Below are 23,764 nucleotides of genomic sequence, written 5' to 3'. Positions count from 1 at the left end.
TGACCCATCACAATTTGGCCCTTGTCAAACTCACTCAAATCCTTACGCTTGCCCATTCCTTCTGCTTCTAACACACCTTTGAGGACAAAATGTTCACTTGCTGCCTAATGTATCCCACCCACTAACAGGTGCTGTGATGAAGAGATAATCAGTGTTATTCTCTTCACCTATCAGTGCCCATAATATTATGCCTGATCGGTGTATATTAAATAGGTAATAATTTAAAAAAGTAGAAAATTTTGCATAATAAGTTTGTATAAAACATTGAATATTCAGCAGACTGTAAAATATAAAATGATGATATGCTTGAAATAAAATAATGAAATCTATGATTTTATTTTTTATAGTTAAGAAGGTTAAAACCTCTAAGGTATGAGAAGCCAAAATCATTATTTTTGTGTGGAGGGTTAGTTTAAAAGTAGCTATTATGTTAATTTTAGAGTTCATCTAACATATGTAATAGTTCATAATCCAAAAAAAGTCTAAAAAGTCATGGGACACCAAAGTGTACTGCAGTCATGGAAAGTGCCACTTAGATAAATTGGTCCGAATGTTACGTTAAGCAGGTAGCTGTTAGATGAAAAAATGATGGGCTGCATCATTCAACCATGTGAGAGCTGTTTACCAAAATACTTTGCAGGCCAATTACCATGAACGTAATGCCAGAGTAGGGTCACAGTGGAACGCAGGTTTACTAAAGTAATTTGAAGCTAGCTAGGATCTGACAGGTGCACCAATGGTTTTCTATTCTTTAAATTTTCCCAACCTCAGAAATTATGAAGCATTGGCATCTCAAACAACTTAATAAATGTGATGCAAAGCTTCAGTGCCACTGAAAATTCTGCTGAGACTGTGTTAGAGGACTAACTCAAGATAACAGTGTGCATATGTTCACAAAGAGACAGTGCTGAGAGCACAGAATGAACAAAAGCACTGCTTTTTTATAAAGGCCATTCAACATTTCTTAAATACACTCTGAGTGTGGCTCTCGGGTAATGTTAAGTGGACTGCCCTTGTGTAAATTCTTCTCTTAAATAGAACATTAAGAAACTATGGTAAATGTATTTTTTTTAATTCAATCATTTATTTAGTTAGTGTGCGCGTGTGTGTGTACGCTTGTGAGTGAACGACTAAATTCAGCAAGCCTAGGGGAAAGCTGAGAGCTGCAGCCAAGAACTTTATTAAACGACTGTGTTTAGAGACAGAGCGAAGACGTCAAGCTTTAAATCATTTGCAAGTGAAGTCTAGGCAGCCATCTACTTTTCAATTCATGTAGTGTCCCGCAGACAGACTCACAGTGGAGACTCTCAGTTTACTTTGATAAAATGTGTCAGTCCTGACATCTCTAATAATTTTCAGCTAATGCAAATGTTAGTGTCTGCAAAGGCGTTGACTGGATGACTGATTTCAGACACAAATGTCTTTTTCTACAAGTAAAGTTGGCTTCTATCTATCTGTCTGTCGATCAGTTGGTCATTCTCTTAGTCTGTCTGTGCCATCTTTTCTCAGAATGGAGAAGTCCTGTCCACTAGCTGGGAGGTGGACGTTGTGTCACGTATGTCCAGTAGCGTGTTGAAAATGGAGGTGAAGCCACAGGACAATCATGCTGTGCTGCAGTGCGAGAGCGTCAACCAAGTGTCTCGTTCACCGATGTCCCTCACTCGCACTCTCACCGTATTGTGTGAGTAGTCAGAAAAATTTAATCTTCTGCTCAAAAACCCATCAAACTTCTAAGAAGGCCAAAAGCCTTGTAGTTTTCAGCATAGCCTTAAAACAAATGCTTGATCTTTCATGACACACTGTCACTGTCACCATAAGCCAATTACACATGGCTGTATCATGGCTGACAAGTAAATCAGGTCAGTACTTGTTGCTACTTGCCGTTTCTGTAATCTTTCATTAACAGACGATGGTTTGTAACGCTGGTCTTGTCACAACAAATTCTAAATGTCAAATAACCATCTCTTATCACAAATTTACTTTCATTGGCACATACTGTATAGGGTTATTGAGAATACATCTGAGTGCACACAAATACTAGTCTGGGTAAACCCAGCCTGATCTGCCGGCGATTTGATTTCGCTCGGCAACTCAGTCTGGAAACCCGTGCATTCATTTCTGCTGCGCCGTTACACTTTTGCGGGAACCAATCAAAGACTGGCTTATCCACCTTGCTCGCTACTGGCGGGTATAACACGATGACGATAGAGAAGCGACGGCAGCTTTCAAACTCTATCTGATCTACCCGTCTCTCGCATGACTGTCACTCCAAAATAACAATGCACAATCACAGTGACGCCGATTGTGTTAACCATTTACCTTATCTGAGAGAAATGTAGCAGAGCGTTGACCCGACATCATAGGAAGATTAAAAACAGCGATTGATGACACACAATGATTTTCTGTTGTTATTTTGGTGGTTTGCTTCACAATGTGAGTACAGGACTCTTTTACTTCAATGCCCCTTGATGGTAGACAATATTTTTATTATTTGCTCTATATGTTTCGTCTCCCTGCTTCTTGAATCTCGCGCCACCTGAGCTGACTGGAATTCTTTTTGGTTGTTATGACAATGACGTAGTTTAGGGTGGCTATATACTGCGTTCATTTACACTGAACCAGAACAGTATCAGAGTCGCTTTTTAAACTCTCGACGATGCTGAATGACTTCTTTAGTTAGCAAACAAATTGCTCAAGTGGGTGTAAATACCGATCACTTTCATGTTTTTTTTGCACAACCTGCAAAAATCGCTCGATGCCATCGCTGCTTCTGCAAACCGCAGATCAATGCTACAAACCAATACAAACTAAACCTGCATCTCAATCAGCTCCCTAGTTCCCTAGGTCATGAATCAGTATATGATGCAAGTGAATGTGGCTGATTCCCTGATCAGTGCCCTGACTACTGAACTAGGGACCTGATTGAGACACACGGTAAACCTGTCTGGAGTTTTCTCATCGCTCTGCAAAGTACGTCACCCGGATCGTTGATCTGATTGGTTGAAGGACTATCCAATTGCGTGACTAATGCTCGTTGATCACGCCTCTTGTGCAGTAGGAAATGCATAGCAAACTCCCCAGACCAATGTTCAATTTTAAATTGAGCTTGGTCTGGTGATAGCCAGACAACACAAATACTGATACCATTTAGGAATTTATTAGAAGATCTCTCTAGACACTTCTCTCACCATTTCATTGATCAGCTAGATCATTATTTGAGAACTGTAAGAGGATCAAGAGAACATATCTTAATGGCCTCAAATCCTTTGTGGCAAGACTAGCGTGTTTAAACAATTTGCTGGGAAGATGTGCTGACTGTCCATTTATCTTGCTTCTCTTTCTGTTGTGGTAATCACTTTTGCTCACAGTTGAGCCAGCTGAGGTAACGTTACTGGGCTCCTTCGAAGCTGTGGAGGGACAGGAGATCAATCTGAGCTGTTACACTTCCTCTAGCAATCCGCCGGTCCACATCCGCTGGTGGCTTGGGTTCAAGGAGCTCAACAGAACGAATGTTACCATCTCTGAGGTATTCAACTTAACACTTAGCAGTCCAGATAGAGGATCTTACAAAAATGACCATATACTGTTGCTGAAATTATAAAACACTCTAAAATTGTTTCTATATCTTGCTTTCAGTAGGTTCATCAGCAATACAAACTACCATCACAAAAGGCTTCGTGAGGTGTAGCGCTTGATTAAAGGAATATTTTTTCAATTATTGTGTGAAATAAAGCTGGCGAGCCTTGAACTGAGAGTGATTCAAAGTCTCCATCAAGACTGTGCTTTTACTTTAGATTCTATTAGTTACTACATAATATTCTGTGAGATCAGGGGCTTTTAGAGTCTCTCTTTTTTTTTTAATCTCCAGCTCTTCCTCTCTAGAGGTTGATTTGAATGAAACATAAGTGAATAAAAGCCGACCCGAGGCTGCTCGGCGCTTCACAGGACACTCCTTGTTCATTTGGAGGTGTTTTACATCTGATCTTTCATTTACATGCCGGTGTTAATTTATTATTTTCCTTTTTTTTTTTTTTTTCACTCCGAGCTACTCTTTATGATATTTTCTAATAGTTTGGCCGTAATTAACCGTGAAGCCAGGGTCAACTCTCTGAGCAGGTGTAAATTAGAGCTTAGCAAATGAGCAGAATTAAAAACTCTGCCAATTAAAGTCGGCATGAAACAGAAGTGGCTATCGTCTTTTTTTCCCTATTGTGACATATCATTGAGAAACTGCTTCAGGGATGTGATTTTTCCATAATTATATGGATTTCTGCATTTCCTGACCGGAAAAGTATCACCCACATGAATCCACGTGAATCGGAGAAAAAATTGTGTGGGTGGGGGTGGTGGTCTGATTACATGTTTTATGTGTAGAATTACATTGCTTCTGACAGTGCTCGTGGTGCCATCTGTGGGACACCCTTATGCTGGCCACATACTAAGATTTTATTCCCGATTTGCATCCCCCCCATCCCGCCTCCAATTCAAGGCTTTTCGCAACCGACATTTTGTCCAAAAAATCCTCAAATTTGTAGTGTCATTATGATTATTTTACTTTTGTAGCCTCGCCGATCCCAAATCGTAAATATCAAATGTGTCACTAATAAATAGTCTAATAATTCAACTTTTAAAACCATTTCAGAGCGGTGGGTTTGCTATGTTTTCCACACTTTCATATGTTTACACATTTAGTAAGATACAAGAGCCACAATGTATTCCAAGGCTTTTGTTTTTTTTTCTTTGTGTTTAATGGCCATATGTCAAATCACATGAACTACAGTATCTCTGATCAAACATTTGATGCACATGGTCAGTTTCGAGAATGTGTACCATCAAAGAGACTGTATCACGGTGGTATAATTTAATGTTTCCACTCTTGTGTGCAAAGAGTACTCTTTACGAGGACCATATATTGTGCTCAGTAAAAATGGAAGGTCTCATATGAAATATTTGTGTTGCAGGGGGATAATGGTGGGATGATGACGATGTCTAACTTGACGCATAAAGTGTCGCGTGAGGACAACGGTCTTCCTCTGACTTGTGAGGCATTCAATAAAGGCACCCGCTTCTCTAGTGTTCGATCTGAAAATCTCATCGTTTACTGTGAGCAACCACAAACATTTTTATCTAACATTTAGGTAGAATGATCCCTGATTAATTTATTTAATTTAGTAGCTTAGCTGGTACACATATTGCTAGCAATGACAAGGTTATAAGTTTGATTCCCAAGGAACACATACACAACCATTTGTTTGTTTGTTTGCTTGTTTGTTTGTTTGTTTGTTTTAAAGAATTAAAGATTGTATCATGGTTTCCAGCAGCACAACTGTTTTCAATATTGATAATAATAAGAAATGTTTCTTGAGCAGAAAAACAGCATATTTAAATGATTTCTTAAATGTATGTCTTGACTCCACTGTACAACCTGAATTCAAGGATTGCTGGGGCTTAAAAAAAAAAAAAAAAATTGAATAAAATAAAAACTAAAAGACTTTCAAATCACATAAGCCAATATTTTATTCACAATAGAACATAGATAAAATAACAAATGTTTAAACTGAGAAATTTTTAAATTTTAGGAACAAAATGAGCTCATTTCAAATTTAATGCCTGCTACAGCTCAAAATAGTTGGGACAGGGGCATGATTTCTGACAAGAATGTCAAATTTGGACTCGTCTGACCATAGAACACTTTTCCATTTTAAACGAACCTTGGCCCACAGGACACAATGTCGCTTCTGGACCATGTTCACATATGGATTCCTTTTTGCATGATAGAGCTTTAGTTGGCATCTGCAGATGGCACGGTGGATTGTGTTTACCGACAGTGGTTTCTGGAAGTATTCCTGGGCACACAATCATGCCAATGAGTGATGCAGTGTCGACTGAGGGCCCGAAGACTACAGGCATCCAATAAAGGTCTTCAGCCTTGTCCCTTACACGCAGAGATTTCCCCAGTTTCTCTAAATCTTTTGATGGTGTTATGCACTGTAGATGATGGGATTTGCAAAGCCTTTGCAATTTGGCATTGAGGAAAATAGTTTTTAAAGTATTCCACAATCTTTTTTTTTTTTTATGCACTCTTTCACAGATTGCCTACTTCTGAGAGACTCTGCCTTTCTGAGACATCCCTTTTATAGCTAATCATGTTACAGACCTAAATTACCTTAATTAGTTGCTAGATGTTCTCCCAGCTGAATGTTTTAAAATTGTCTTGCTTTTTCAGCCATTTGTTGCTCCTGTGCCAACTTTTTTGAGACCTGTAGTGGGCATCAATTTGAAATGAGCTCATTTAGTGGATAAATGTCTAATATTTCTTCCTTTAAACATGTATGTTACCTATGTTCTATTGTGAATAAAATATAGGCTCATGTGATTTGAAAGTCTTTTAGTTTTCATTGTATTCAAATTTAAAAAACGTCCTAACATTTCCGTAATTCGGGTTGTAATTTGGGTAAAAGTTTATCTGAAATAAATAAATGCAAACATAATGATGCACTCTTTTTTCACAACGAAGTTATGTTGACTGGAATATTAGTTCTGTTAAAGTCTGTTCATCTTATTCCATTCTTTTTTTACTTAGATCCTCCTCAGAAGGTGTGGTTAGATGCTCCTCTACCAAACGTCTTCTTACACGCTGGTAAAACTCTTCGTTTAGTCTGTTTCTCCAGTGGTGGAAATCCCACAGGTCAGCTGGTGTGGTTGAAGGTGTGTTGTGATATGACAGTTTTTGTTTACTGCCTTTTAGTAACAAGTATGTTTTGTTATTCCTGCCATTAAATAATCCTATGTGTCTGTGTGTGTGAACTACAGAACAATAAAGTCGTGCCGACCGCATCAAAGCAGGTGTCCTCAGAGCGTGGTGTGTCACGAGATCTCCTTCTCACCCTCCAGCCCAGCGACAATCTGGCCACCTACCGCTGTGACTCCTCCAACAAAGCCAAGAAAGTTATCTCTGCCCAAACCAAACTCAGGGTTCTGTGTATGTTTCTAAAACCCACTCACATGATACTCTAATGTGTACATGCAAAACCATATCAGTTATTGTACTTCTTATCTCTTAAATGCATGAGGGTTTGTCACTAATTAAAGGGTTAGATCACTCAAAAATGAAATTTCTGTCATTAATTACTCACTTTCATGTCGTCTTAAACCCGTAAGTCCTTCGTTCATCTTCAGAACACAAATTAAGATATTTTTGATATAATCCGAGGGTTTATTAAAGGAAATTTAATGACAGGCCGTTGAATTATTAGAATATAATGCACGCCTGAAATGGTAATGTAAAGTTACACCTCTGGTGTGCATTATTTTCTAATAATTCAGTGGCCCATCGTCAATTATTCCACTTATACTATGGTTACCACACCTCAAAACATCCTATTGTTAACTATATTTATGTGCTCGGTCAGTGCTGTTGGGGGTTTTGTTTCTTTTGTGGTTGTAGTCTGTAGGACAGTGGTCGCCAACCCGTCGATCGCGGTCGACTGGTCGATCTTTATCACTGTTCCAGTAGCTCGTGAAAATAATATAAATATGAGTCATATTTATATATGAGTACAAAAATACATTATATTTCTCCAGTCTTTGTAGGCTACTGTATTTTTGTATTTATTTTTATGTTATTTTCGGGAGCTACTGGGACAGACAGATAAAGGTAAATAGCCCACATAATGTCCGAGTCTGTAAAAGGCCATAAACAAGAGGCCAGAAACGCTGAAGACGGACGCGAAGAGGAGAAAAGTCTGTAGCATGCAGAGAGCAGCTCACTGTTCATGGTGTTCGAAATATAGGAAGAAAATATAAATGTTGAATTGGGGGTGAGGGCTTATATGAATGCATCTCTAAAAGGAGATCAGTCTTCAGAAAGATTTCGATGGCAATGGCATTTTATTTTCCTCTTACCTCAGAATAAAGTAGCTAATTATTAGCGCATTTCAGTTTTGTTTACAGCGGTAACCAAGGAAACGATGTATCACTGCTGCTCCATAAGCGCCACCTGCTGTCAGAGAGTGAATCTGCATCTCATTCAGCCTGCTGTTTTTGTTTCATGCTTTTTTTGTATAGGCATTTATAATTTCACAAAGATAAAGGCAGACCGTTCTGATTTTGCTTTAAATCTTGAAATTAAATCTAATTCAACTAAAAAAATAACTGCTCATGCAACGTGCGTAGCATCTTTGATTGGATTGTGATTAAAAAGCAGTAGTTCGCTCTAATTTGAAATGGCTTTGTATTTTTGTTTAGAATAATATTAATACTAAATATCTGCAACCAGTATCAGAATCGGCCAACTTGCTTGTAATAAGTAAATAAATAAATAAGAATCTAAATTGTCCATGAAAAAAATAGTAAACACAATCTGGGCTGTCATTTTCTATCAAGTAGATCTTGTCTTTCAAAAAGGTCGAGGTCAGGGATCTTGGGCTTAAAAAGGTTGGTGACCACTGCTGTAGGACCTTTTGAAATAACTGAAATCATTTGACGAAGTGATATGGAACTGTAATGCAGTCAAATCTGCCTAGAACTACTTTAGCCGTGTGTTTCCCTGAAAATAATTGCACACCTTAGAACGTTTGACAACCAATCAGATTTGAGCATTCAAAAGCCCGTTAGTATAAACATATATATTACACAATGGCAATCACCACTCACATTCTAATTTGTTATTCTTTGTATTGTCCCTCGATCAGTTCCAGCAGTGAGCGTGAAGATCGTGGCCAAGCAGAAGGAGCTGCGCAAGGGTCAGACACTGGATCTGGACTGCCTGGCTGGCAGCAGCAATCCCACTGCAAATATCAGCTGGAGTTTGGGCCCCATGATGTACTAAAACACTTACTTTTACATACACAGGCATCACCACATCATTACACACATGCACAAATGCACACTCACAGCTAATTCTGTATTATTTAGTTTAACAATCCCAAGGGCATTTCATCGCCCATCTGATTTATTCACATCAATAGACTGCAGAGCATTGACCCTCGGTGCACAAAACGCAGGCAAATACATCATATTCAGTCTCACCGGAATGCATTTCAGATGAATTTGGCTCCAAAATGACCCATGTAGTTTTTTAATGCTGAGAAGTGTGCAGTAATAGATGACTTGTGATGTGTATCTGTATAAAAAGAGCAGAATTTGTGCAGGAGGCTCTTTGTAGAAGCAGGAAAGTGTGAAATGTTTGCAAAGGCTGATGGGCAGTTTGGCAATCCATCCCAAGATCTTTTTTTAACTTCTGTATTAGATTTCGACTGGCAGCTGGTGATCACTAAGTCATTACCTTGTTTGAGTCTGTCTCTGGAACTGTCAATATGTAGCCAGTTGGAAAAAAAAAACAAAAACTTAACATCAACTGTGAGTAGATCAGCTTTAGTTTTTTTATCAGCCAAGCCAAACGCTCAGCTTTTATCTCTAAAGAAATTCAGCTATAAAACTACGGTGTTTGTGAGCAGAGGAGTGGTCCGTTTCAAGTTTTATAGGGTTTTAGTTTTGTCGAATGGTCCCCACAGGACCCTAACGCATGTCGGGCAAACAAAAAGATTTCACAGCAGGTGAACGCTGTTACTGTGGAAGGCTTTATCGAATATTCATAGTCTATTTTCGCAGTGTTACTCCACGGGGATGCTTTTTGAATTACTTCTTTGTAAATGTCCATGAGAAATAACGTTGCAAGCTTGAGTCTCTCTCTCTCAGGCTGAAAGGAGTTGACCAGGCTCCTAAAAAGGCTGAATTTGGTGGGATGTCCCGAACCAGTAAGCTGTCCCTCACTCTTGATTCACATCACTGGAAGAAAAGGATCACCTGCCAGGCCTTCAGTAATGTGCTGTCCGAGGGGGTCAACAACTTCTACAGTCTGAATGTGCTCTGTGAGTTTTTTTTGTTTTTGTTTTTTTTTGAGTATGTCCAGTGTGTAATATTTTTGAGGATCTACTGACAGAAATACAACAGGGTTTCTGCAGGTTTCACCAAGTCAAATTTAAGACTTTTTAAGACCATTATTAATGAAATGTAAGACCTACTGTATATCATGACATCAAAAAAAGATCAAAATGACTGATTTTGTGGTGGTAATTTCCAGAATTTATTTATTTTTTCTAATTAGGATACCTCATTTATCATACATGACATTAGAACAAACAAAATGCATAAATCATGTTTATTTTGATATCATCAATCTTGCGTAATCGCTTTGCCTGGTCATTGGCACAGGTACTGGTAACAGGTAAGAAAGATTCGCTTTCACACAGATCACATATGCATGCACGACGTCTGTATCCTCGTGAAAATAATGAATTGCAGCTTTAAATAAATCAGGGATTATTCAATTAGATAATATTATATATTTTTGTGATTAAAATGTTTCGCAGAATCGCAGAAAAATGGAGGTCTATTAGCTGAAGCATAAAATCGATTTTATGTGTCTGCAGTACAATCCAAAAGATACTTGCGCCAATAACACAAAAGCTGATTGGCTGCAATATATGTTGCATGTTGCTCTCATTTGTAGTCGTAATACAGCGGATTATATTTGGAACAGCAAAGAAAGAACTACAACACCACAGAATAATAATAAAAAAAAAAAATTCTAAAGAGCATTTCAATGAGCATTAGAGCCTTACATGGACGTGGGAAAATTAAGACCTGTTTAAAATTATTTAAGACTTAGAACTCAATACTTCAGTGAATTTAAGACTTTTTAAGACCCCGCAGAAATCCTGAATATAATATGCATAACTATGTTTTCAGTGGTGTATAAAGACCTTACATAATGAACCCTTATTTATTTATTACCTTAGAATGAGCTTTTTCTATCTACATACACCACGGGTCCTCTTATATTGAGATCGCCACTTTGTGCCGCCATGTTTCTACAGTAGCCCTGAACGGACAAACTGCTCTACAGAGCGCGTTTGCTTGACTGGCTACTCTCTTCTGTCTTAGACATCTTTGTCCTGTGCCGGCCACCGTAGCTTCTCTATGTGCTTCGAATGCACCTTTAAATGTGTTTATACTCTGTCCGCTGACTACAGATCAGTAGTATTTAATCAAATTAATTGCATGATATGCAAAAATAATCAATGAAATTGATCATGACTAATTTCACATATCAGTAGATAATTGATTAAATAATTTGCTGGAGCTGAGTAAAGCATTGAATAGACATTACAAAAAGTGGCTCAGTAGTCAATACTGTACATTGTTTTATTTCCATATTATTGAACATAAGCCATTTTATAAGCCATTTTGTCAGCTTCTATACAATATGTATTTATTTATAATGGGATAATGACCAGGATTCTGACTGCCTTGTGTAAATTTCAGCACATCACCCCCATCTTCCCAGTGGTTGTCCATAAAATTTAGAGTAGAATTCAAAATTTTAACTTATAACCAATATATACTCTTGTACCGGTCTGTCTTGCTGAGTTGGTGTGTCCACGCAAATCAGCAAGACCATTCAGATCGGGACATTTAAGATTGATGTCCGATTCCATCCCTAAAGTACTGCAGGGCTGTAACCACCATAGACATTGAGGGCGACGAGTACCCCCAGTAATTGGAAATGGCCAAATTGCGATGCTAGCTCTGCTGCACTCAATTACACGCCGCACTGTTTGTTGTTAAGATGACAAAAAGTTTTAAATGTTACATTTTTAAACTGGTCTGCCTCAGCGCAGCGGTCTAACAGTGCTCGTCACTGTCAGAATGATTGAGATGGCCAATCAAATCAAGGAAGGCGGGCCTTACTGTTGTAATGAGTGAGAATTCCAATGCTTTAATGCTTTAGTTTAAGCAGTGAAAGAATGCTGTAGAGGGTTAAATAAATAAATTGTCCCATTATTTATTTATTTATTTAAAAAATACATGAAAATGGGATTATTTATTTATTATCCAATGAATTACTTATTAATTTCTCTTTTTTTCCACTAGTGCATTATTTTTTACAGTATTGATAGCCTTAGTTTAAACATTAGTTTGGTTGCTGTAGCTTTCTGGTATGAAGATTGAAGATATACTGTTATTTTGCTCTGGCAAGCATTCTGATGTATGTTTGAATGAGTCTATTCCTGCTAATATGTATGGCGAGTATATGGTAGTGTGTGTGTGTGTGTCTCTTTGTGTCTGCAATGATCATGGTTTGACTTTGATGTTGTTTTGTCTGATCCAGCCAGCCACCTCTTCAAAGCCTGACACGCTTTTTGAGCATGACGGAATGTCACTGTGTATATGAGTGTGTGTGTGTGTGTGTGTGTGTGTGTGAGTGACTTCTTGACTATTTCAGAACCTGTGATTTGTATATCTGTCTGTAAGAACAGACCAATAATTATCACTTTGTCTGTTCTATTGTCTTATATTAAGATTATATTTCATCTTTCACTTTCTTAGTGTGTGTTTGAGTATGTTTGTGTGTGTCTGCTTGTAGATGTAAGCAAATCGTTTGTGTTAAAATCTGCATTTGAATCCTCATTCGCTCTGAATTGACACAATGTACAATAATGAGACAAAGACACAGAAGCCCCCCAGAGAGATCAACAGCACAATAAATCATGCGCTTTATTCACACTCTGCATAACAGACCAATCCGGCGGCAGACGTTAGAGAGGAAAATGGCTCGAAATCTGCTGCTTTCTCAAGCATGGTGCAAAATTAACTTTTTGCCACATGTGAATTGAAAAAATGTTACTAGTCATGACTATAAGTCTTTTGAACCTTTCTTCATTACACCATCTGTATCTCCTGGATTTGTTTCACATCAGAACAATAGAATACTGTTCTTGTATTGCAGGTTCAACCATGCAGTATTTTAAAATTGCTAAAAACATTATAAGACAGCTGTCCAGTTATGATTTACTCTCCAACGCAGGTCTCTCTCTCTATATATTTTTACTAGTGGGTGCAGGACACTATAGTTAATTTATGTAAATGAGGATAGCAAAATAAAGTAAACTGTGACAAACTGTATTAATGAATGAAATGTTCAATGTGTCTGAATACATTTTGGTGTATATTTTTAAAATTTAAATGCAAACCATTTAAAATGATTAAATATTAAATTATATACATGTCAGATTTAAATATTTATAATTTAAGTGTTTAAGTAAGTGTAAATAATGGTGTGTTCATGTCAGCATAGAGGAGGTGTTAGTCTGGAATTAGAGTTGCTAATGTTAATTGTGGTTATTTTTTATGTACCATATGGTGTGATTGTCATATGTGTTCATTATCATGTTTATGAATAAGTTGCTTACACGTTAGCGCCTTCAAATGCATGTGATGCATCTGTGTGTCGTTGTGTGTAATTCAGTTCCTCCAGAGTTTTCAGATGACCAACCCGATGAGGTCCAGGTCATTGAGGATGAAACCGCCACGCTTCCTGTCAAAGTCTTGGCCAATCCGGATGAAATCACCTGCGACTGGATTTTTCAGGGCGAGAAGCTTGTGAAAGGTAGTAGACAACACTACATGACACTACGAGCCATGTCACCCTCACAGGCGCTATAAACACTCAAACAGACATAAACACACATTGCCATATGCATTCTGAATAAAACATCGATGAATTCTGGCACTGCACTTTGGCAGATGTGATCTCGTGCTAATGTATGCAGCCTAAATGAGCGTCGCTGTCACTCTGAATGCGTCTCAGCGTTTCCGGTCTTCATCTCCGTGTTGAAAGCTTCTCAGCAGTCCTGTGTCAAGGTCCCTGTGGTATTCCTCCAAAGAGGTTTCCCTAGGAGAAGAGTTTTAGTGAATAAGCCAGCTGTTTCAATGTGTATATATAAAGGATTTGAATAGTTGATGTTTTGTATTAGTTTTTTTGTATTGTCGCAGCTTTGTGATTCACCTGTTTTGTGTGGGTTGTGTCGTGTCTCTGTATGTTTGTGACAGAAAGAGATCCTCGTTATCACTTCGACGATTGGACCCTGGAAATTGTGAACGTTTCTCGGCGAGACGGGGGCGATTACATCATAGAGTGTTCCAACGCTGAGGGGAAGAACCGCACAAAACTCAAACTGGATGTACAGTGTGAGGGACTCAAAACTAACCTTGACACTTCATCCTTACTAAGCGAGATTCAACAAGTTATGATGTTTCTCCTTCCTTGAAGCAAAATGCTATAGGAAGCAACAGACAACCGATCAGAATATACAGGGGAGATTCAAAAGTCTGAGACCACATTTAAAATATGTGATTTAACTGGAAATAAGGATTTTGAAAAATCAAGAAACAAGGAAATCATTATTAGGGGCCAATCACAGAAGGTGCATAGGCACCTATTGTATCCTTTGGTGTTTTTTATTAGTAAAGTAGGACTTGGAACTTGTGAAATTTCACTGTGGTCGAAACTAACTAATGTGATTGAAAATACACACCAAAATGTCTTGACGCTAATGGCGGTCACAGCTGATTGGAAAACAAACTCTTATTAGCATGAGAGGTGACACTGTGTCTTAGCTGAAAAACTCTAATGCCACTTGAATTGAAGATGTAAGCATTTAACACAAATATTGAATGTGTATAAATGTTTATTAATCCAATCAGAATGTTCCGTGACAATCTAATTTTAAGGTTAAAAAGCTGTCAGTCAGAATAGTATGATTTTTTTCCCCTTCAGTATAAATTACCACAAAAGTTGCACTGCAAAGCCAATCTATGCTGTTCTCAATATTTGTACCACATATTTATTTGCCAATTCAAACCCACGCAGATGTACACACACTTGAAAGTGAAACGGAGAGAAAGAGAGGGTACGCAGAGATAGGGAGAGAAAGAAAGAAAGAAAGGAAAGAAAGAGCACTCCCACTTCCTTAATGATTTAATAATAGCACTTCTTCAAATCTAGGCCTGCATGTTCCTGCAAATCCTTCTGCACTAATGGATCTCCACGTCCTCATACAATAGCATCTGACAGTGGTAGATATTCATTATGTATGGGCCATTTGAATAGCTTTCACCAATGGTGCTGTTTTCCATGTAGGCCCCCCTCTTTCTGTCCGTTAGGAACAATGTAGAGGAGGATTGTACACGCCAACACGCCAGAGATTACGCTGGTGGTAATGGCCCACTTGGTTGAGGATATGATCCTCCTGGGGGCAGGGATGGAGATGAGGCAGAAGAACAGCATTGGTGGGGTTTGCCCTAGGGTTTGCTATACTTGCCAGAGGCAGCCATTTCAGGTCTGCTTTTCTAGGATCTTCAGCACAATTTGCTTCCCAAAGTCGAAGCAGTGATATTTATTTTTTTTAATCATATTTTTATTTTTTTTATATATATATTTTTTTAATTATGGTTATTATATTTATGATCAAAGCAGTGCTAGTTAATACATTTTTCACTCTTTGTTATATTGCAGCCATTTGCTAAAATCATTTAATTTCTTTTTTTTCTCATTAATATACACACAGCACCCCATATTGACTTGTTGAATTGTTTAAATTTTTGCAGATTTATTAAAAAAGAAAAACTGAAATATCACATTGTCCTAAGTATTCAGTATTTAGTAGAAGCACCCTTTTGATCTTATACAGCCATGAGTCTTTTTGGGAAAGATGCCACAAGTTTTTCACACCTGGATTTGGGGATCCTCTGCCATTCCTCCTTGCAGATCCTCTCCAGTTCTGTCAGGCTGGATGGTAAACGTTGGTGGACAGCCACTTTTAGGTCTCTCCAGAGATGCTCAATTGGGTTTAAGTCAGGGCTCTGGCTGGGCCATTCAAGAACAGTCACAGAGTTGTTGTGAAGCCACTCCTTCATTATTTTAGCTGTGTGCTTAGGGTCATTGTCTTATTGGAAGGTAAACCTTCAGCCCAGTCTGAGGTCCTGAGCACTCTGGAGAAGGTTTTCGTCCAGGATATCCCTGTACTTGGCCACATTTATCTTTCCCTCAATTGCAACCAGTCGTCCTGTCCCTGCAGCTGAAAAACACCCACACAGCATGATGCTGCCACCACCATGCTTCACTGCTGGGACTGAATTGGACAGGTGATGAGCAGTGCCTGGTTTTCTCCACACATACTAAGAATTAAGGCCAAAAAGTTCTATCTTGGTCTCATCAGACCACAGAATCTTATTTCTCACCATGTTGGAGCCCTTCAGGTGTTTTTTGGCAAACTCCATGCTGGCTTTCATGTGTCTTGCACTGAGGAGAGGCTTCCATCGGGCCACTCTGCCATAAAGCCCAGACTGGTGGAGGGCTGCAGTGCTGGTTGACTTTCTACAACTTTCTCCCATCTCCCGACTGCATCTCTGGTGCTCAGCCAGAGTGATCTTTTGGTTCTTCTTTACCTCTCTCACCAAGGCTCTTCTCCGCCGATAGCTCAGTTTGGCCAGACGGCTAGCTCTAGGAAGGGTTCTGGTCGTCCCAAACGTCTCCCATTAGGATTATGGAGGTCACTGTGCTCTTAGGAACTTTAAGTTCAGCTTTCAACTTTTAAGTTTAAAAGGACCTGCTTTCTCAGAGATGGGGCACCTTATGGAACCCTCATCCAGACCTCTGGAAACTCCGTGTTTGGTCCCTGGACGGGACGCAGACGTTCTAGGTGACCTATCCCAGTCAGTGGTAGACACCATCACTTCAACAGAGCCCCCTCTACAAGCCGCCTCTATAAATTGAAGTGGAACCTGTTCGTTGAATGGTGCACTTCCCACCGGGAAGACCCTCAAAGATGTCCAGTCAGAGTCGTGCTTTCCTTCCTGCAAGAGCGGTTGGAGTGAAGGCTGTCTTACTCCACCCTGAAAGTCTATGTTTTCATATATCACTATGCAGTTGATGCCAAGTCTCTTGGTAAGCACGACCTGATTGTCAGGTTCCTCAGAGGTGTGAGGAGGTCGAACCCTCCTCGTGCTACCTCAGTACCCTCTTGGGACCTGTCTCTGGTGTTCACGGCACTGCAGAGACCTCCCTTTGAACCTTTGTCGTCAGCTGAGTTGGCAATGATGTAATTGAAGACAGTTCTCCTGACTGCATTGACTTTCTTCAAGAGGGTAGGGGACCTACAAGCATTTTCGGTTGACGAATCATGCATAGAATTCAGGCCGGCCAACATTCATATTGTCCTGAGACCCCAGCCTGGATACATGCACAAGGTTCATAACACTCCCTTCAGGGACCAGGTAGTTAACCTGCAAGCACTGCCCTCGGAGGAGGCAGACCCAGCCCTTGCTTTTCTCTGTTCTGTCCACGCTCTGCAGCTATACGTGGAAAGAACGCAAAGCTTCAGGTCCTCAGAACAGCTCTTTGTCTGTTACGGAGGCCAGCAGTTAGAGAAAGGCTGTTTCAGAGCAGAGGTTAGCCCACTGGATAGTGGATGATATTGTCTTTGGCGTACCAATCCAAAGACATGCCTTGCCCATTCAGGTTGCAAGAACACTCAACTAGTGTAGCTTCCTCCTGGGTGCTGGCTCAAGGTGCCTCTCTGACAGATATATGTGGAGCTGCGATGTCGGCTTGCAACACCACTCCCGCCCCGCTGGGCTAGATATGTGCTTCTGTTTGCTCCAGTAGTGTTCCCCAGAAATGGCTAACCCTGTTTAGTTCCTCTGTCACCCCTGGCAGTCAGACGTGGCAGAACGTCTGATGCCAGGCCTACACATGTATGCATTGTGGAACTTGTGGTAGGCTGGGTGTCCATATGTAGCAACCCCTGTGACGGTCCCATATGTGTATTCTTCTACAGTACTGGTGGTGTTCATATCTGCTGGTGTTCTTTCCCCCCTAGAACTAGGCTGGAACCATCCCAGAGACATCCATATGTTGTACTACCCTGATTGGCTAGTCCATATGTGTAACCACCACATTTCACCTCCCTACGGGCAGGATGTGGCTTCCGAAGCATTCCCCTTCCTCAAGGGTACACTTTCCCAGCGTTATATAGTATGTCACACTAAGTGGGTCTTGCAGAACAGCAGTGACTGACCTTCTCTGCTTACAGCCCTGACTTTCCACTCCAAAAGTTGGGGGTGGACCAGGCGGCTCAAGCAGAGCACTGGAAGGGCCAGCGACAGTGGCATTTTGGTAGATATCCCCAATTCATCGATCAGTTCAGGCGTACATCAAACATGAATGACTGAAAGGGAACGTCACTGTTACGGATGTAACCCTCATTTCCTGAAGGAGGGAATGGAGACGTACATCTTGTCGCCACAGTCGCTGTACCTCCGCTGTACAGCTGAGTCACTAGCTCAGCTCCTCAGTAAAGCAAATATGGGACGCATCTGCTGCGTATTTATACCCGAGCTTCAGGACAGAGCAGCAGGATGAAATTATCACATGCCAATGTGCATTGGCTCATTTTACTTACACTTGAAGTAGATTGGTCTCTCAAAGCGATCCCCAATTCGTTGGTCAGGTCCAACGTATGTCTGCATTCCCTGCTTCAGGGAATGAAGCTTACATACGTAACTGAGACGTTTTATTTTTTGTTTTTATGTTATAAATATAAATTTATTTATTCATAGTCAAAAGATGTTTGATTGCATTTGTTTTCATTTGTATTTGTTTTTTTATGATAGATAGATAGATAGATAGATAGATAGATAGATAGATAGATAGATAGATAGATAGATAGATAGATAGATAGATAGATAGATAGATAGATGTTATGAATGTTTTATCATCATAATGTATTCTTCAGGTAAATGTAAGCTGATAAAGTGTGGGAGTGAATAAAATAAAGAATTAGGGATTTAATTAACAGAAACCACAAAAGACAAATAGCTGTTGGTGGTTCAGCTCCATCTGGGGATATTTACACATGAAAAAAGGAACAAATAAAAAGATGGTGGTTGTGACATTTGGGTGATTTACGTCATGTAAATTAAGTTATCGAAAGTACAGAATGGGTTTTAGTGAAAACTTATGAGAATCACTGACTTACAGTGTAAAATTAGACCTAATATACAGGTTTTATTGCATGCCATGAAATAATTAGCCATACATTTTGTCCACATTTACTGTACAAACCCCATTGTTGAGATGTAAAATGATTATTTATTACTATTCAAATTCAACTGAGTTTATACAGTTAACCTTCAACCTTCTCACTAAGTATTCACTTAGTTATTTTAATATATGTTGCCTTGTCAAGGATGCATATATTTTCTGTTTCTATATTTGATGTTTTTTTGTTGTTGTTGTTGTTTTTTTGTTTTTTTAGAGCTCTGGGAGAGATCCTTCATTGCTAAATGTAATTAATATTCACTAATAAATTCAGCAATTCTTAAATTGTCACTACAGATTTATAGTATGAAGGCCTTACCTGGTCAGTGCAAGCATATATAAATGTCAGCTATAAAAATAGTTATAGTTGAATGAAATCAGTATCTTTATTTTTTTTAATATCTACTTTGCTTCTGCAGACACACTTCTTCATTAATATTCTCTGATCCCTTTTAATGATACAGTTATCCTGACAGAGTGTGACAGATACTTTTTGAGGGGGCGTTAATTCTGTAGCCTTTCGAGAGTGTTGTTAATTTGCCTCAGTAAGCATTACCTCTGTTCCAACATATGTGGCCTGTGCTGTAGTGACAGCGACTTGAAGACTGTTTGCAACCAGCCATGTAGGAATGCCGAAGGATTTAAAATTAGTGTTTCTGCACTGCACATAATGGGGATGACATCACAATAGACCTTGATTGTAAAGGCTTTTTTTTCACACCCTGTGAATAATTCAAACAGGAGGTGCAGAGACACACTGTATCGAGAATTAAACAAAGGCAACTCCAGCATCAACACATCCAAATTTAGAAAATCAAACACCGTAAGTTAACTTTCCAACAAAATCTTTTGTGCTGTTGCTGAAATCGGCTGAAGTGGAAATTGAACTGTCATGGCCCAGACAAAAGGAACGCCACATGAACATACTGCAATTAGCACATGCTGCTATAGGCTGAATACCTAGTGAGATAGATTTTAAGGAAGTATCTTAACCAAAATTATTATTTTTTTTTTTTTTTCATGAGAAGTGTTTAATGTTGATATGTAGCACACCTTATATGGAACACAAGAGACTAATGTTCACAGTTGGCCCTGTTAGCTAATGACTCAAACAACTCTAATAAGCACAAAATATACAAAGCACAGACAAATATTAGGTGAATATGTTAGTTGGAGTAATTCTATCAATATTTGTATTACTAAATAAAATATGTCAGAATACCCTAGCAATGCTCTGCCAACCATCCAGAACCCTGTCTTGGTATTGTTAACTAAAATTATATATATATTATATATATATTTTTTTTTTTTTTAGTGTTTTTTGTCAATTTTATTAGTCTTATATATATTTTTTTTATATTTATATTTAACTTCAGTTTTTTATTTTGTTTTATTTCTAGATTATATATATATATATATATATATATATATATATATATATATATATCTAGAAATAAAAAATAAAAAACTGAAGTTAAATAGAAATATAAAAAAATATATAAGACTAATAAAATTGACAAAAAACACAACAAAAAATGTATATTATATATATATATATATATATATATATATATATATATATATATATATATATATATATATATATATATATATACACTGCGTTCCAAATTATTATGCAAGAGACAAATCAGTAAGATTTCTGTACAATAAACATTCAGCTGTAATTCAGCTGTGCTCTAAATCACTTACAAATCTTATGAAAATTCGATAATCTCCATTCAGTTTGACACAATATTAGTTGTTTTCATGCCTTTTGCACATTATTGCACCATTTCATGCTTTTCATCTTCAGAAAGATCTTTCTTCCTCCCCATATGGCATGAGAACTGTGACTTGCTTAATAAAGTGGAAAAACATCTTTAAGTAGGGTTTCCAAAGATCTGGCAAATTATTGTGTCTGAGATTGTTACCAGTTATCTAAAAAGACATGGATAAATATACAAACAAACATTTTCTTAGAAAAACTAAAATCTGAATGTTTACTGAACTGAAATCGTACTGATATGTCAATTGCACACGATGACAAAAGAGTACAAACAAACAGTCTTTTAATAATAATTCCAAAAGGAAACATGCAGGAGAACAGAATAAATCGGCCACTGCCAACATAAACGATAGAGGACAATGGACAGACAAAACTAAGGGTTAAAACAGGGACAGTAATCAAAATGAAGCACAAACAGGTGAAGGAACTAATTAGCAACCAGGGAAACTAACAATGACCTGGAACTCCAGCAAAACGGAGCATCGCAATGACTGAAAATAAAACCAAAACATTTATGTTATATGTTATGTTATGTTATATGTTATTAACATTGTCACGTTTTTTTTATATTATAAAGTCATATAAAATAAATTCTTCTGTTTATTGATCTTTTGGTTTGGTTTCCAGATTCCCCGACTGTTCATATGAAGTCTGATCCTGTGTCTGTGAACTTGGGAGACACCGCTGACTTACTGTGTGTTGCTGACGCCAACCCCATCACCTCCAGTATGTTTTCGTGGAAGTGGATGGTGAGTGATGTCTGTGTCACTTCTATTTTTTTCTTTCTCCCCCCTTTCTCTTTTGCTTATTCTCACCCTTTCCCGCAATATTGTTCTTTGTTAGCTGAGCCCACTCTCTATCTCTCTTTTTATCACCTCTATTTATCTATCACATCTCTCCTCTTTGTATTTAACTCTCTCTTTCTCTCTGACTTCTCTTTTCTCGCCATGTGTCACAGATACTCTGTAACAGAGGTGCTATATTTCACCCTTCTAACTACGACGATGTCTCACCTTTATGCTTAATACCTCAGGCCTAAATGGAGAAAAATAGCTTTCATTAAAGCCTCCTTTCCAAAGGCCACATTTCTCAGTGTTAGCCGCAATTGTGGCCGTTTCCGACCATTTGTGCTTCTATAGTGCCCCATATTCTTAGTCAGTATATGTGATACCTCAAGCCGCCCTCTCTTTCTGTTTGTTTTATGTGTGCATTTGGGGAAAATTGATGTTGGTATGAAGTTGTTGTCTACCTTAGGCTCTTTATAACTTTTTTTAGTTAGTTGTGAGTTTGTGGCTTTTTTACCTGTTCTACAGGTGTATGTGTGTGTGTTTTACATATAGGGTGAAGAGGAAGTAGATGATCTAGGAGAGCAGAGTGAAGATGAAGGCACTGGTTTGTTAACTATATATGAAGTGACCCGTGACCAGGCAGGTTTTTACCAGTGTACAGCAGACAATGGCATAGCACCTCCAGGCAGTGTTGAAGGACAGCTCATCGTACGCTGTGAGTCCCATCAGTCACATTGAGAAGTATGCTTGTTTAAGATGAAAAAAAAAAAAGCTATTAAACAGAATGTCTAGGCTTTTCTTTTGTGTACCTTGAAAGTGAATGGCGACTGGAACTATCGAGCTAAGAATTAACAAAAAGAATAAAAAGTATAATAGAAGTAGTCCATATGACCAGTGGTTATCTCGTCAATGAAAACTGGTTTTGATTTGGTTTTGCGAAATGATTAAATATGTTTAAATTAATATAGAAAGTGTTAGAATACTTTTTGCAATTTCTCATCAACTAAAATTAAACTTATTTACATTGACTAATTTTATGTCATTTTAGTTTGAGTTTAAAATGGATTAAGCATAATGTATATGTAATGATTAAATATTGACTAAATTTAATGGATTTATGGTTTTAAAAAACTGTCTAAAACTAAGGGTGCGTTCACACTTGTAGTTCGGTTCGTTTGGTTCATTTGGTCCGGACCAAAGAAAAAAAAAAAAAAACATTCAGTCCTGGTCCGGTAAGCATTCAGATTGGCAATTTTATCACAGAACCTAAAGGCATAGGGATACATTCACAACGTGATTGGTCGGATTTTATTATGTATTGCCTATTTTGAGACGGAACTTACCGAACATCCAAAACAATGCTGTTTTCTGAGGTAAATGCGCTCGTTGTGTGCGCGTAGCGGGGCGTAGCCTGCATGCGATGGTATTTTGGCCAGCTGGGAACTCGTGAAGAGCTTATAAAATGTGTAAAGTAGTGAAAACACCGGCAGGAATCCATCCATCACACACACAAATTATCTGCTGCATGGAGACGCACGTCTGATGCCTGTGATGAGCAAACTCGCGTCTATGACGAGAAAAACCGACATGCGTGAGGATTCTGTCCTTTTTAGGGTCTCGTCTTGCTGTTTTTGGTTCGGTTACATGTCTTTGGTCCGTGTTGCGTTCATATATCATTCGAACAGCACCAGAGTTCGTTTGGAAGCGGACCGAGACCCATCTTTTCAGCGGTGTTTGGTGCGCACCAGGGTTCAGATGGCAGCGTTCACATATGTTCAAGTGAACCGCACTAACTGAGCGACCGCACCAGGGTTCGTTTTAATCGAACCAAACATGACAAGTGTGAACGCACCCTAACACTGCTTGTACTGTATGTTAGTGATTTCCCGGCTTCCGGGTTCTATGTCAGAATGCCAACACATTATTGGCCGGCTCCTGCGTCAGCATCACACGTGTCGTGCTGCTCACGTGAACAGCATCGGCCAATACTGAGCTGCCATTCTGACATAGAATGCTGAAGCTTTCTCTGTCTATACAACGTAAACAGAGTAGTAGATTGACAGAGGAGAGACAAAATTGTTAAATAAAGTCCTTATTTTTGTGTTTCTGCACACAAAAAGTATTCTTGCCGCTTCATAACATTAAGGTTGAACCACTGTAGTCATGTCGACTATTTTAATGATGCCTTTAGTACCTTTCTGGACCTTGAATTACATTGATTTCTATGGGGGACAAAAAAAAACT

The 23,764-nt window shown here is 38.7% G+C and overlaps 1 protein-coding gene across 4 annotated transcripts in view; it reads left to right on the top strand.

Annotated features, from left to right (window-relative positions):
- Positions 1-23,764, top strand: part of nphs1 (NPHS1 adhesion molecule, nephrin) — a 119,153-nt gene that overhangs the window by 67,224 nt on the left and 28,165 nt on the right. For all 4 annotated transcript variants that reach the window (XM_067365601.1, XM_067365600.1, XM_067365598.1 and 1 more), the window contains 11 exons: positions 1,510-1,681; positions 3,369-3,526; positions 4,962-5,103; positions 6,584-6,708; positions 6,814-6,982; positions 8,694-8,823; positions 9,700-9,872; positions 13,313-13,453; positions 13,897-14,034; positions 21,360-21,481; positions 22,073-22,235. In XM_067365601.1, the coding sequence (XP_067221702.1) occupies positions 1,510-1,681; positions 3,369-3,526; positions 4,962-5,103; positions 6,584-6,708; positions 6,814-6,982; positions 8,694-8,823; positions 9,700-9,872; positions 13,313-13,453; positions 13,897-14,034; positions 21,360-21,481; positions 22,073-22,235 (1,633 nt within the window). The remainder of the gene's footprint in view (positions 1-1,509; positions 1,682-3,368; positions 3,527-4,961; positions 5,104-6,583; positions 6,709-6,813; positions 6,983-8,693; positions 8,824-9,699; positions 9,873-13,312; positions 13,454-13,896; positions 14,035-21,359; positions 21,482-22,072; positions 22,236-23,764) is intronic.

Source organism: Chanodichthys erythropterus, chromosome 17, assembly GCF_024489055.1.
Source record: "Chanodichthys erythropterus isolate Z2021 chromosome 17, ASM2448905v1, whole genome shotgun sequence".
NCBI classification, from domain to species: Eukaryota; Metazoa; Chordata; class Actinopteri; order Cypriniformes; family Xenocyprididae; genus Chanodichthys; species Chanodichthys erythropterus.
Note: the sequence above shows the minus strand (reverse complement) of the source record. Positions and strands in the feature narration are given on the sequence as shown.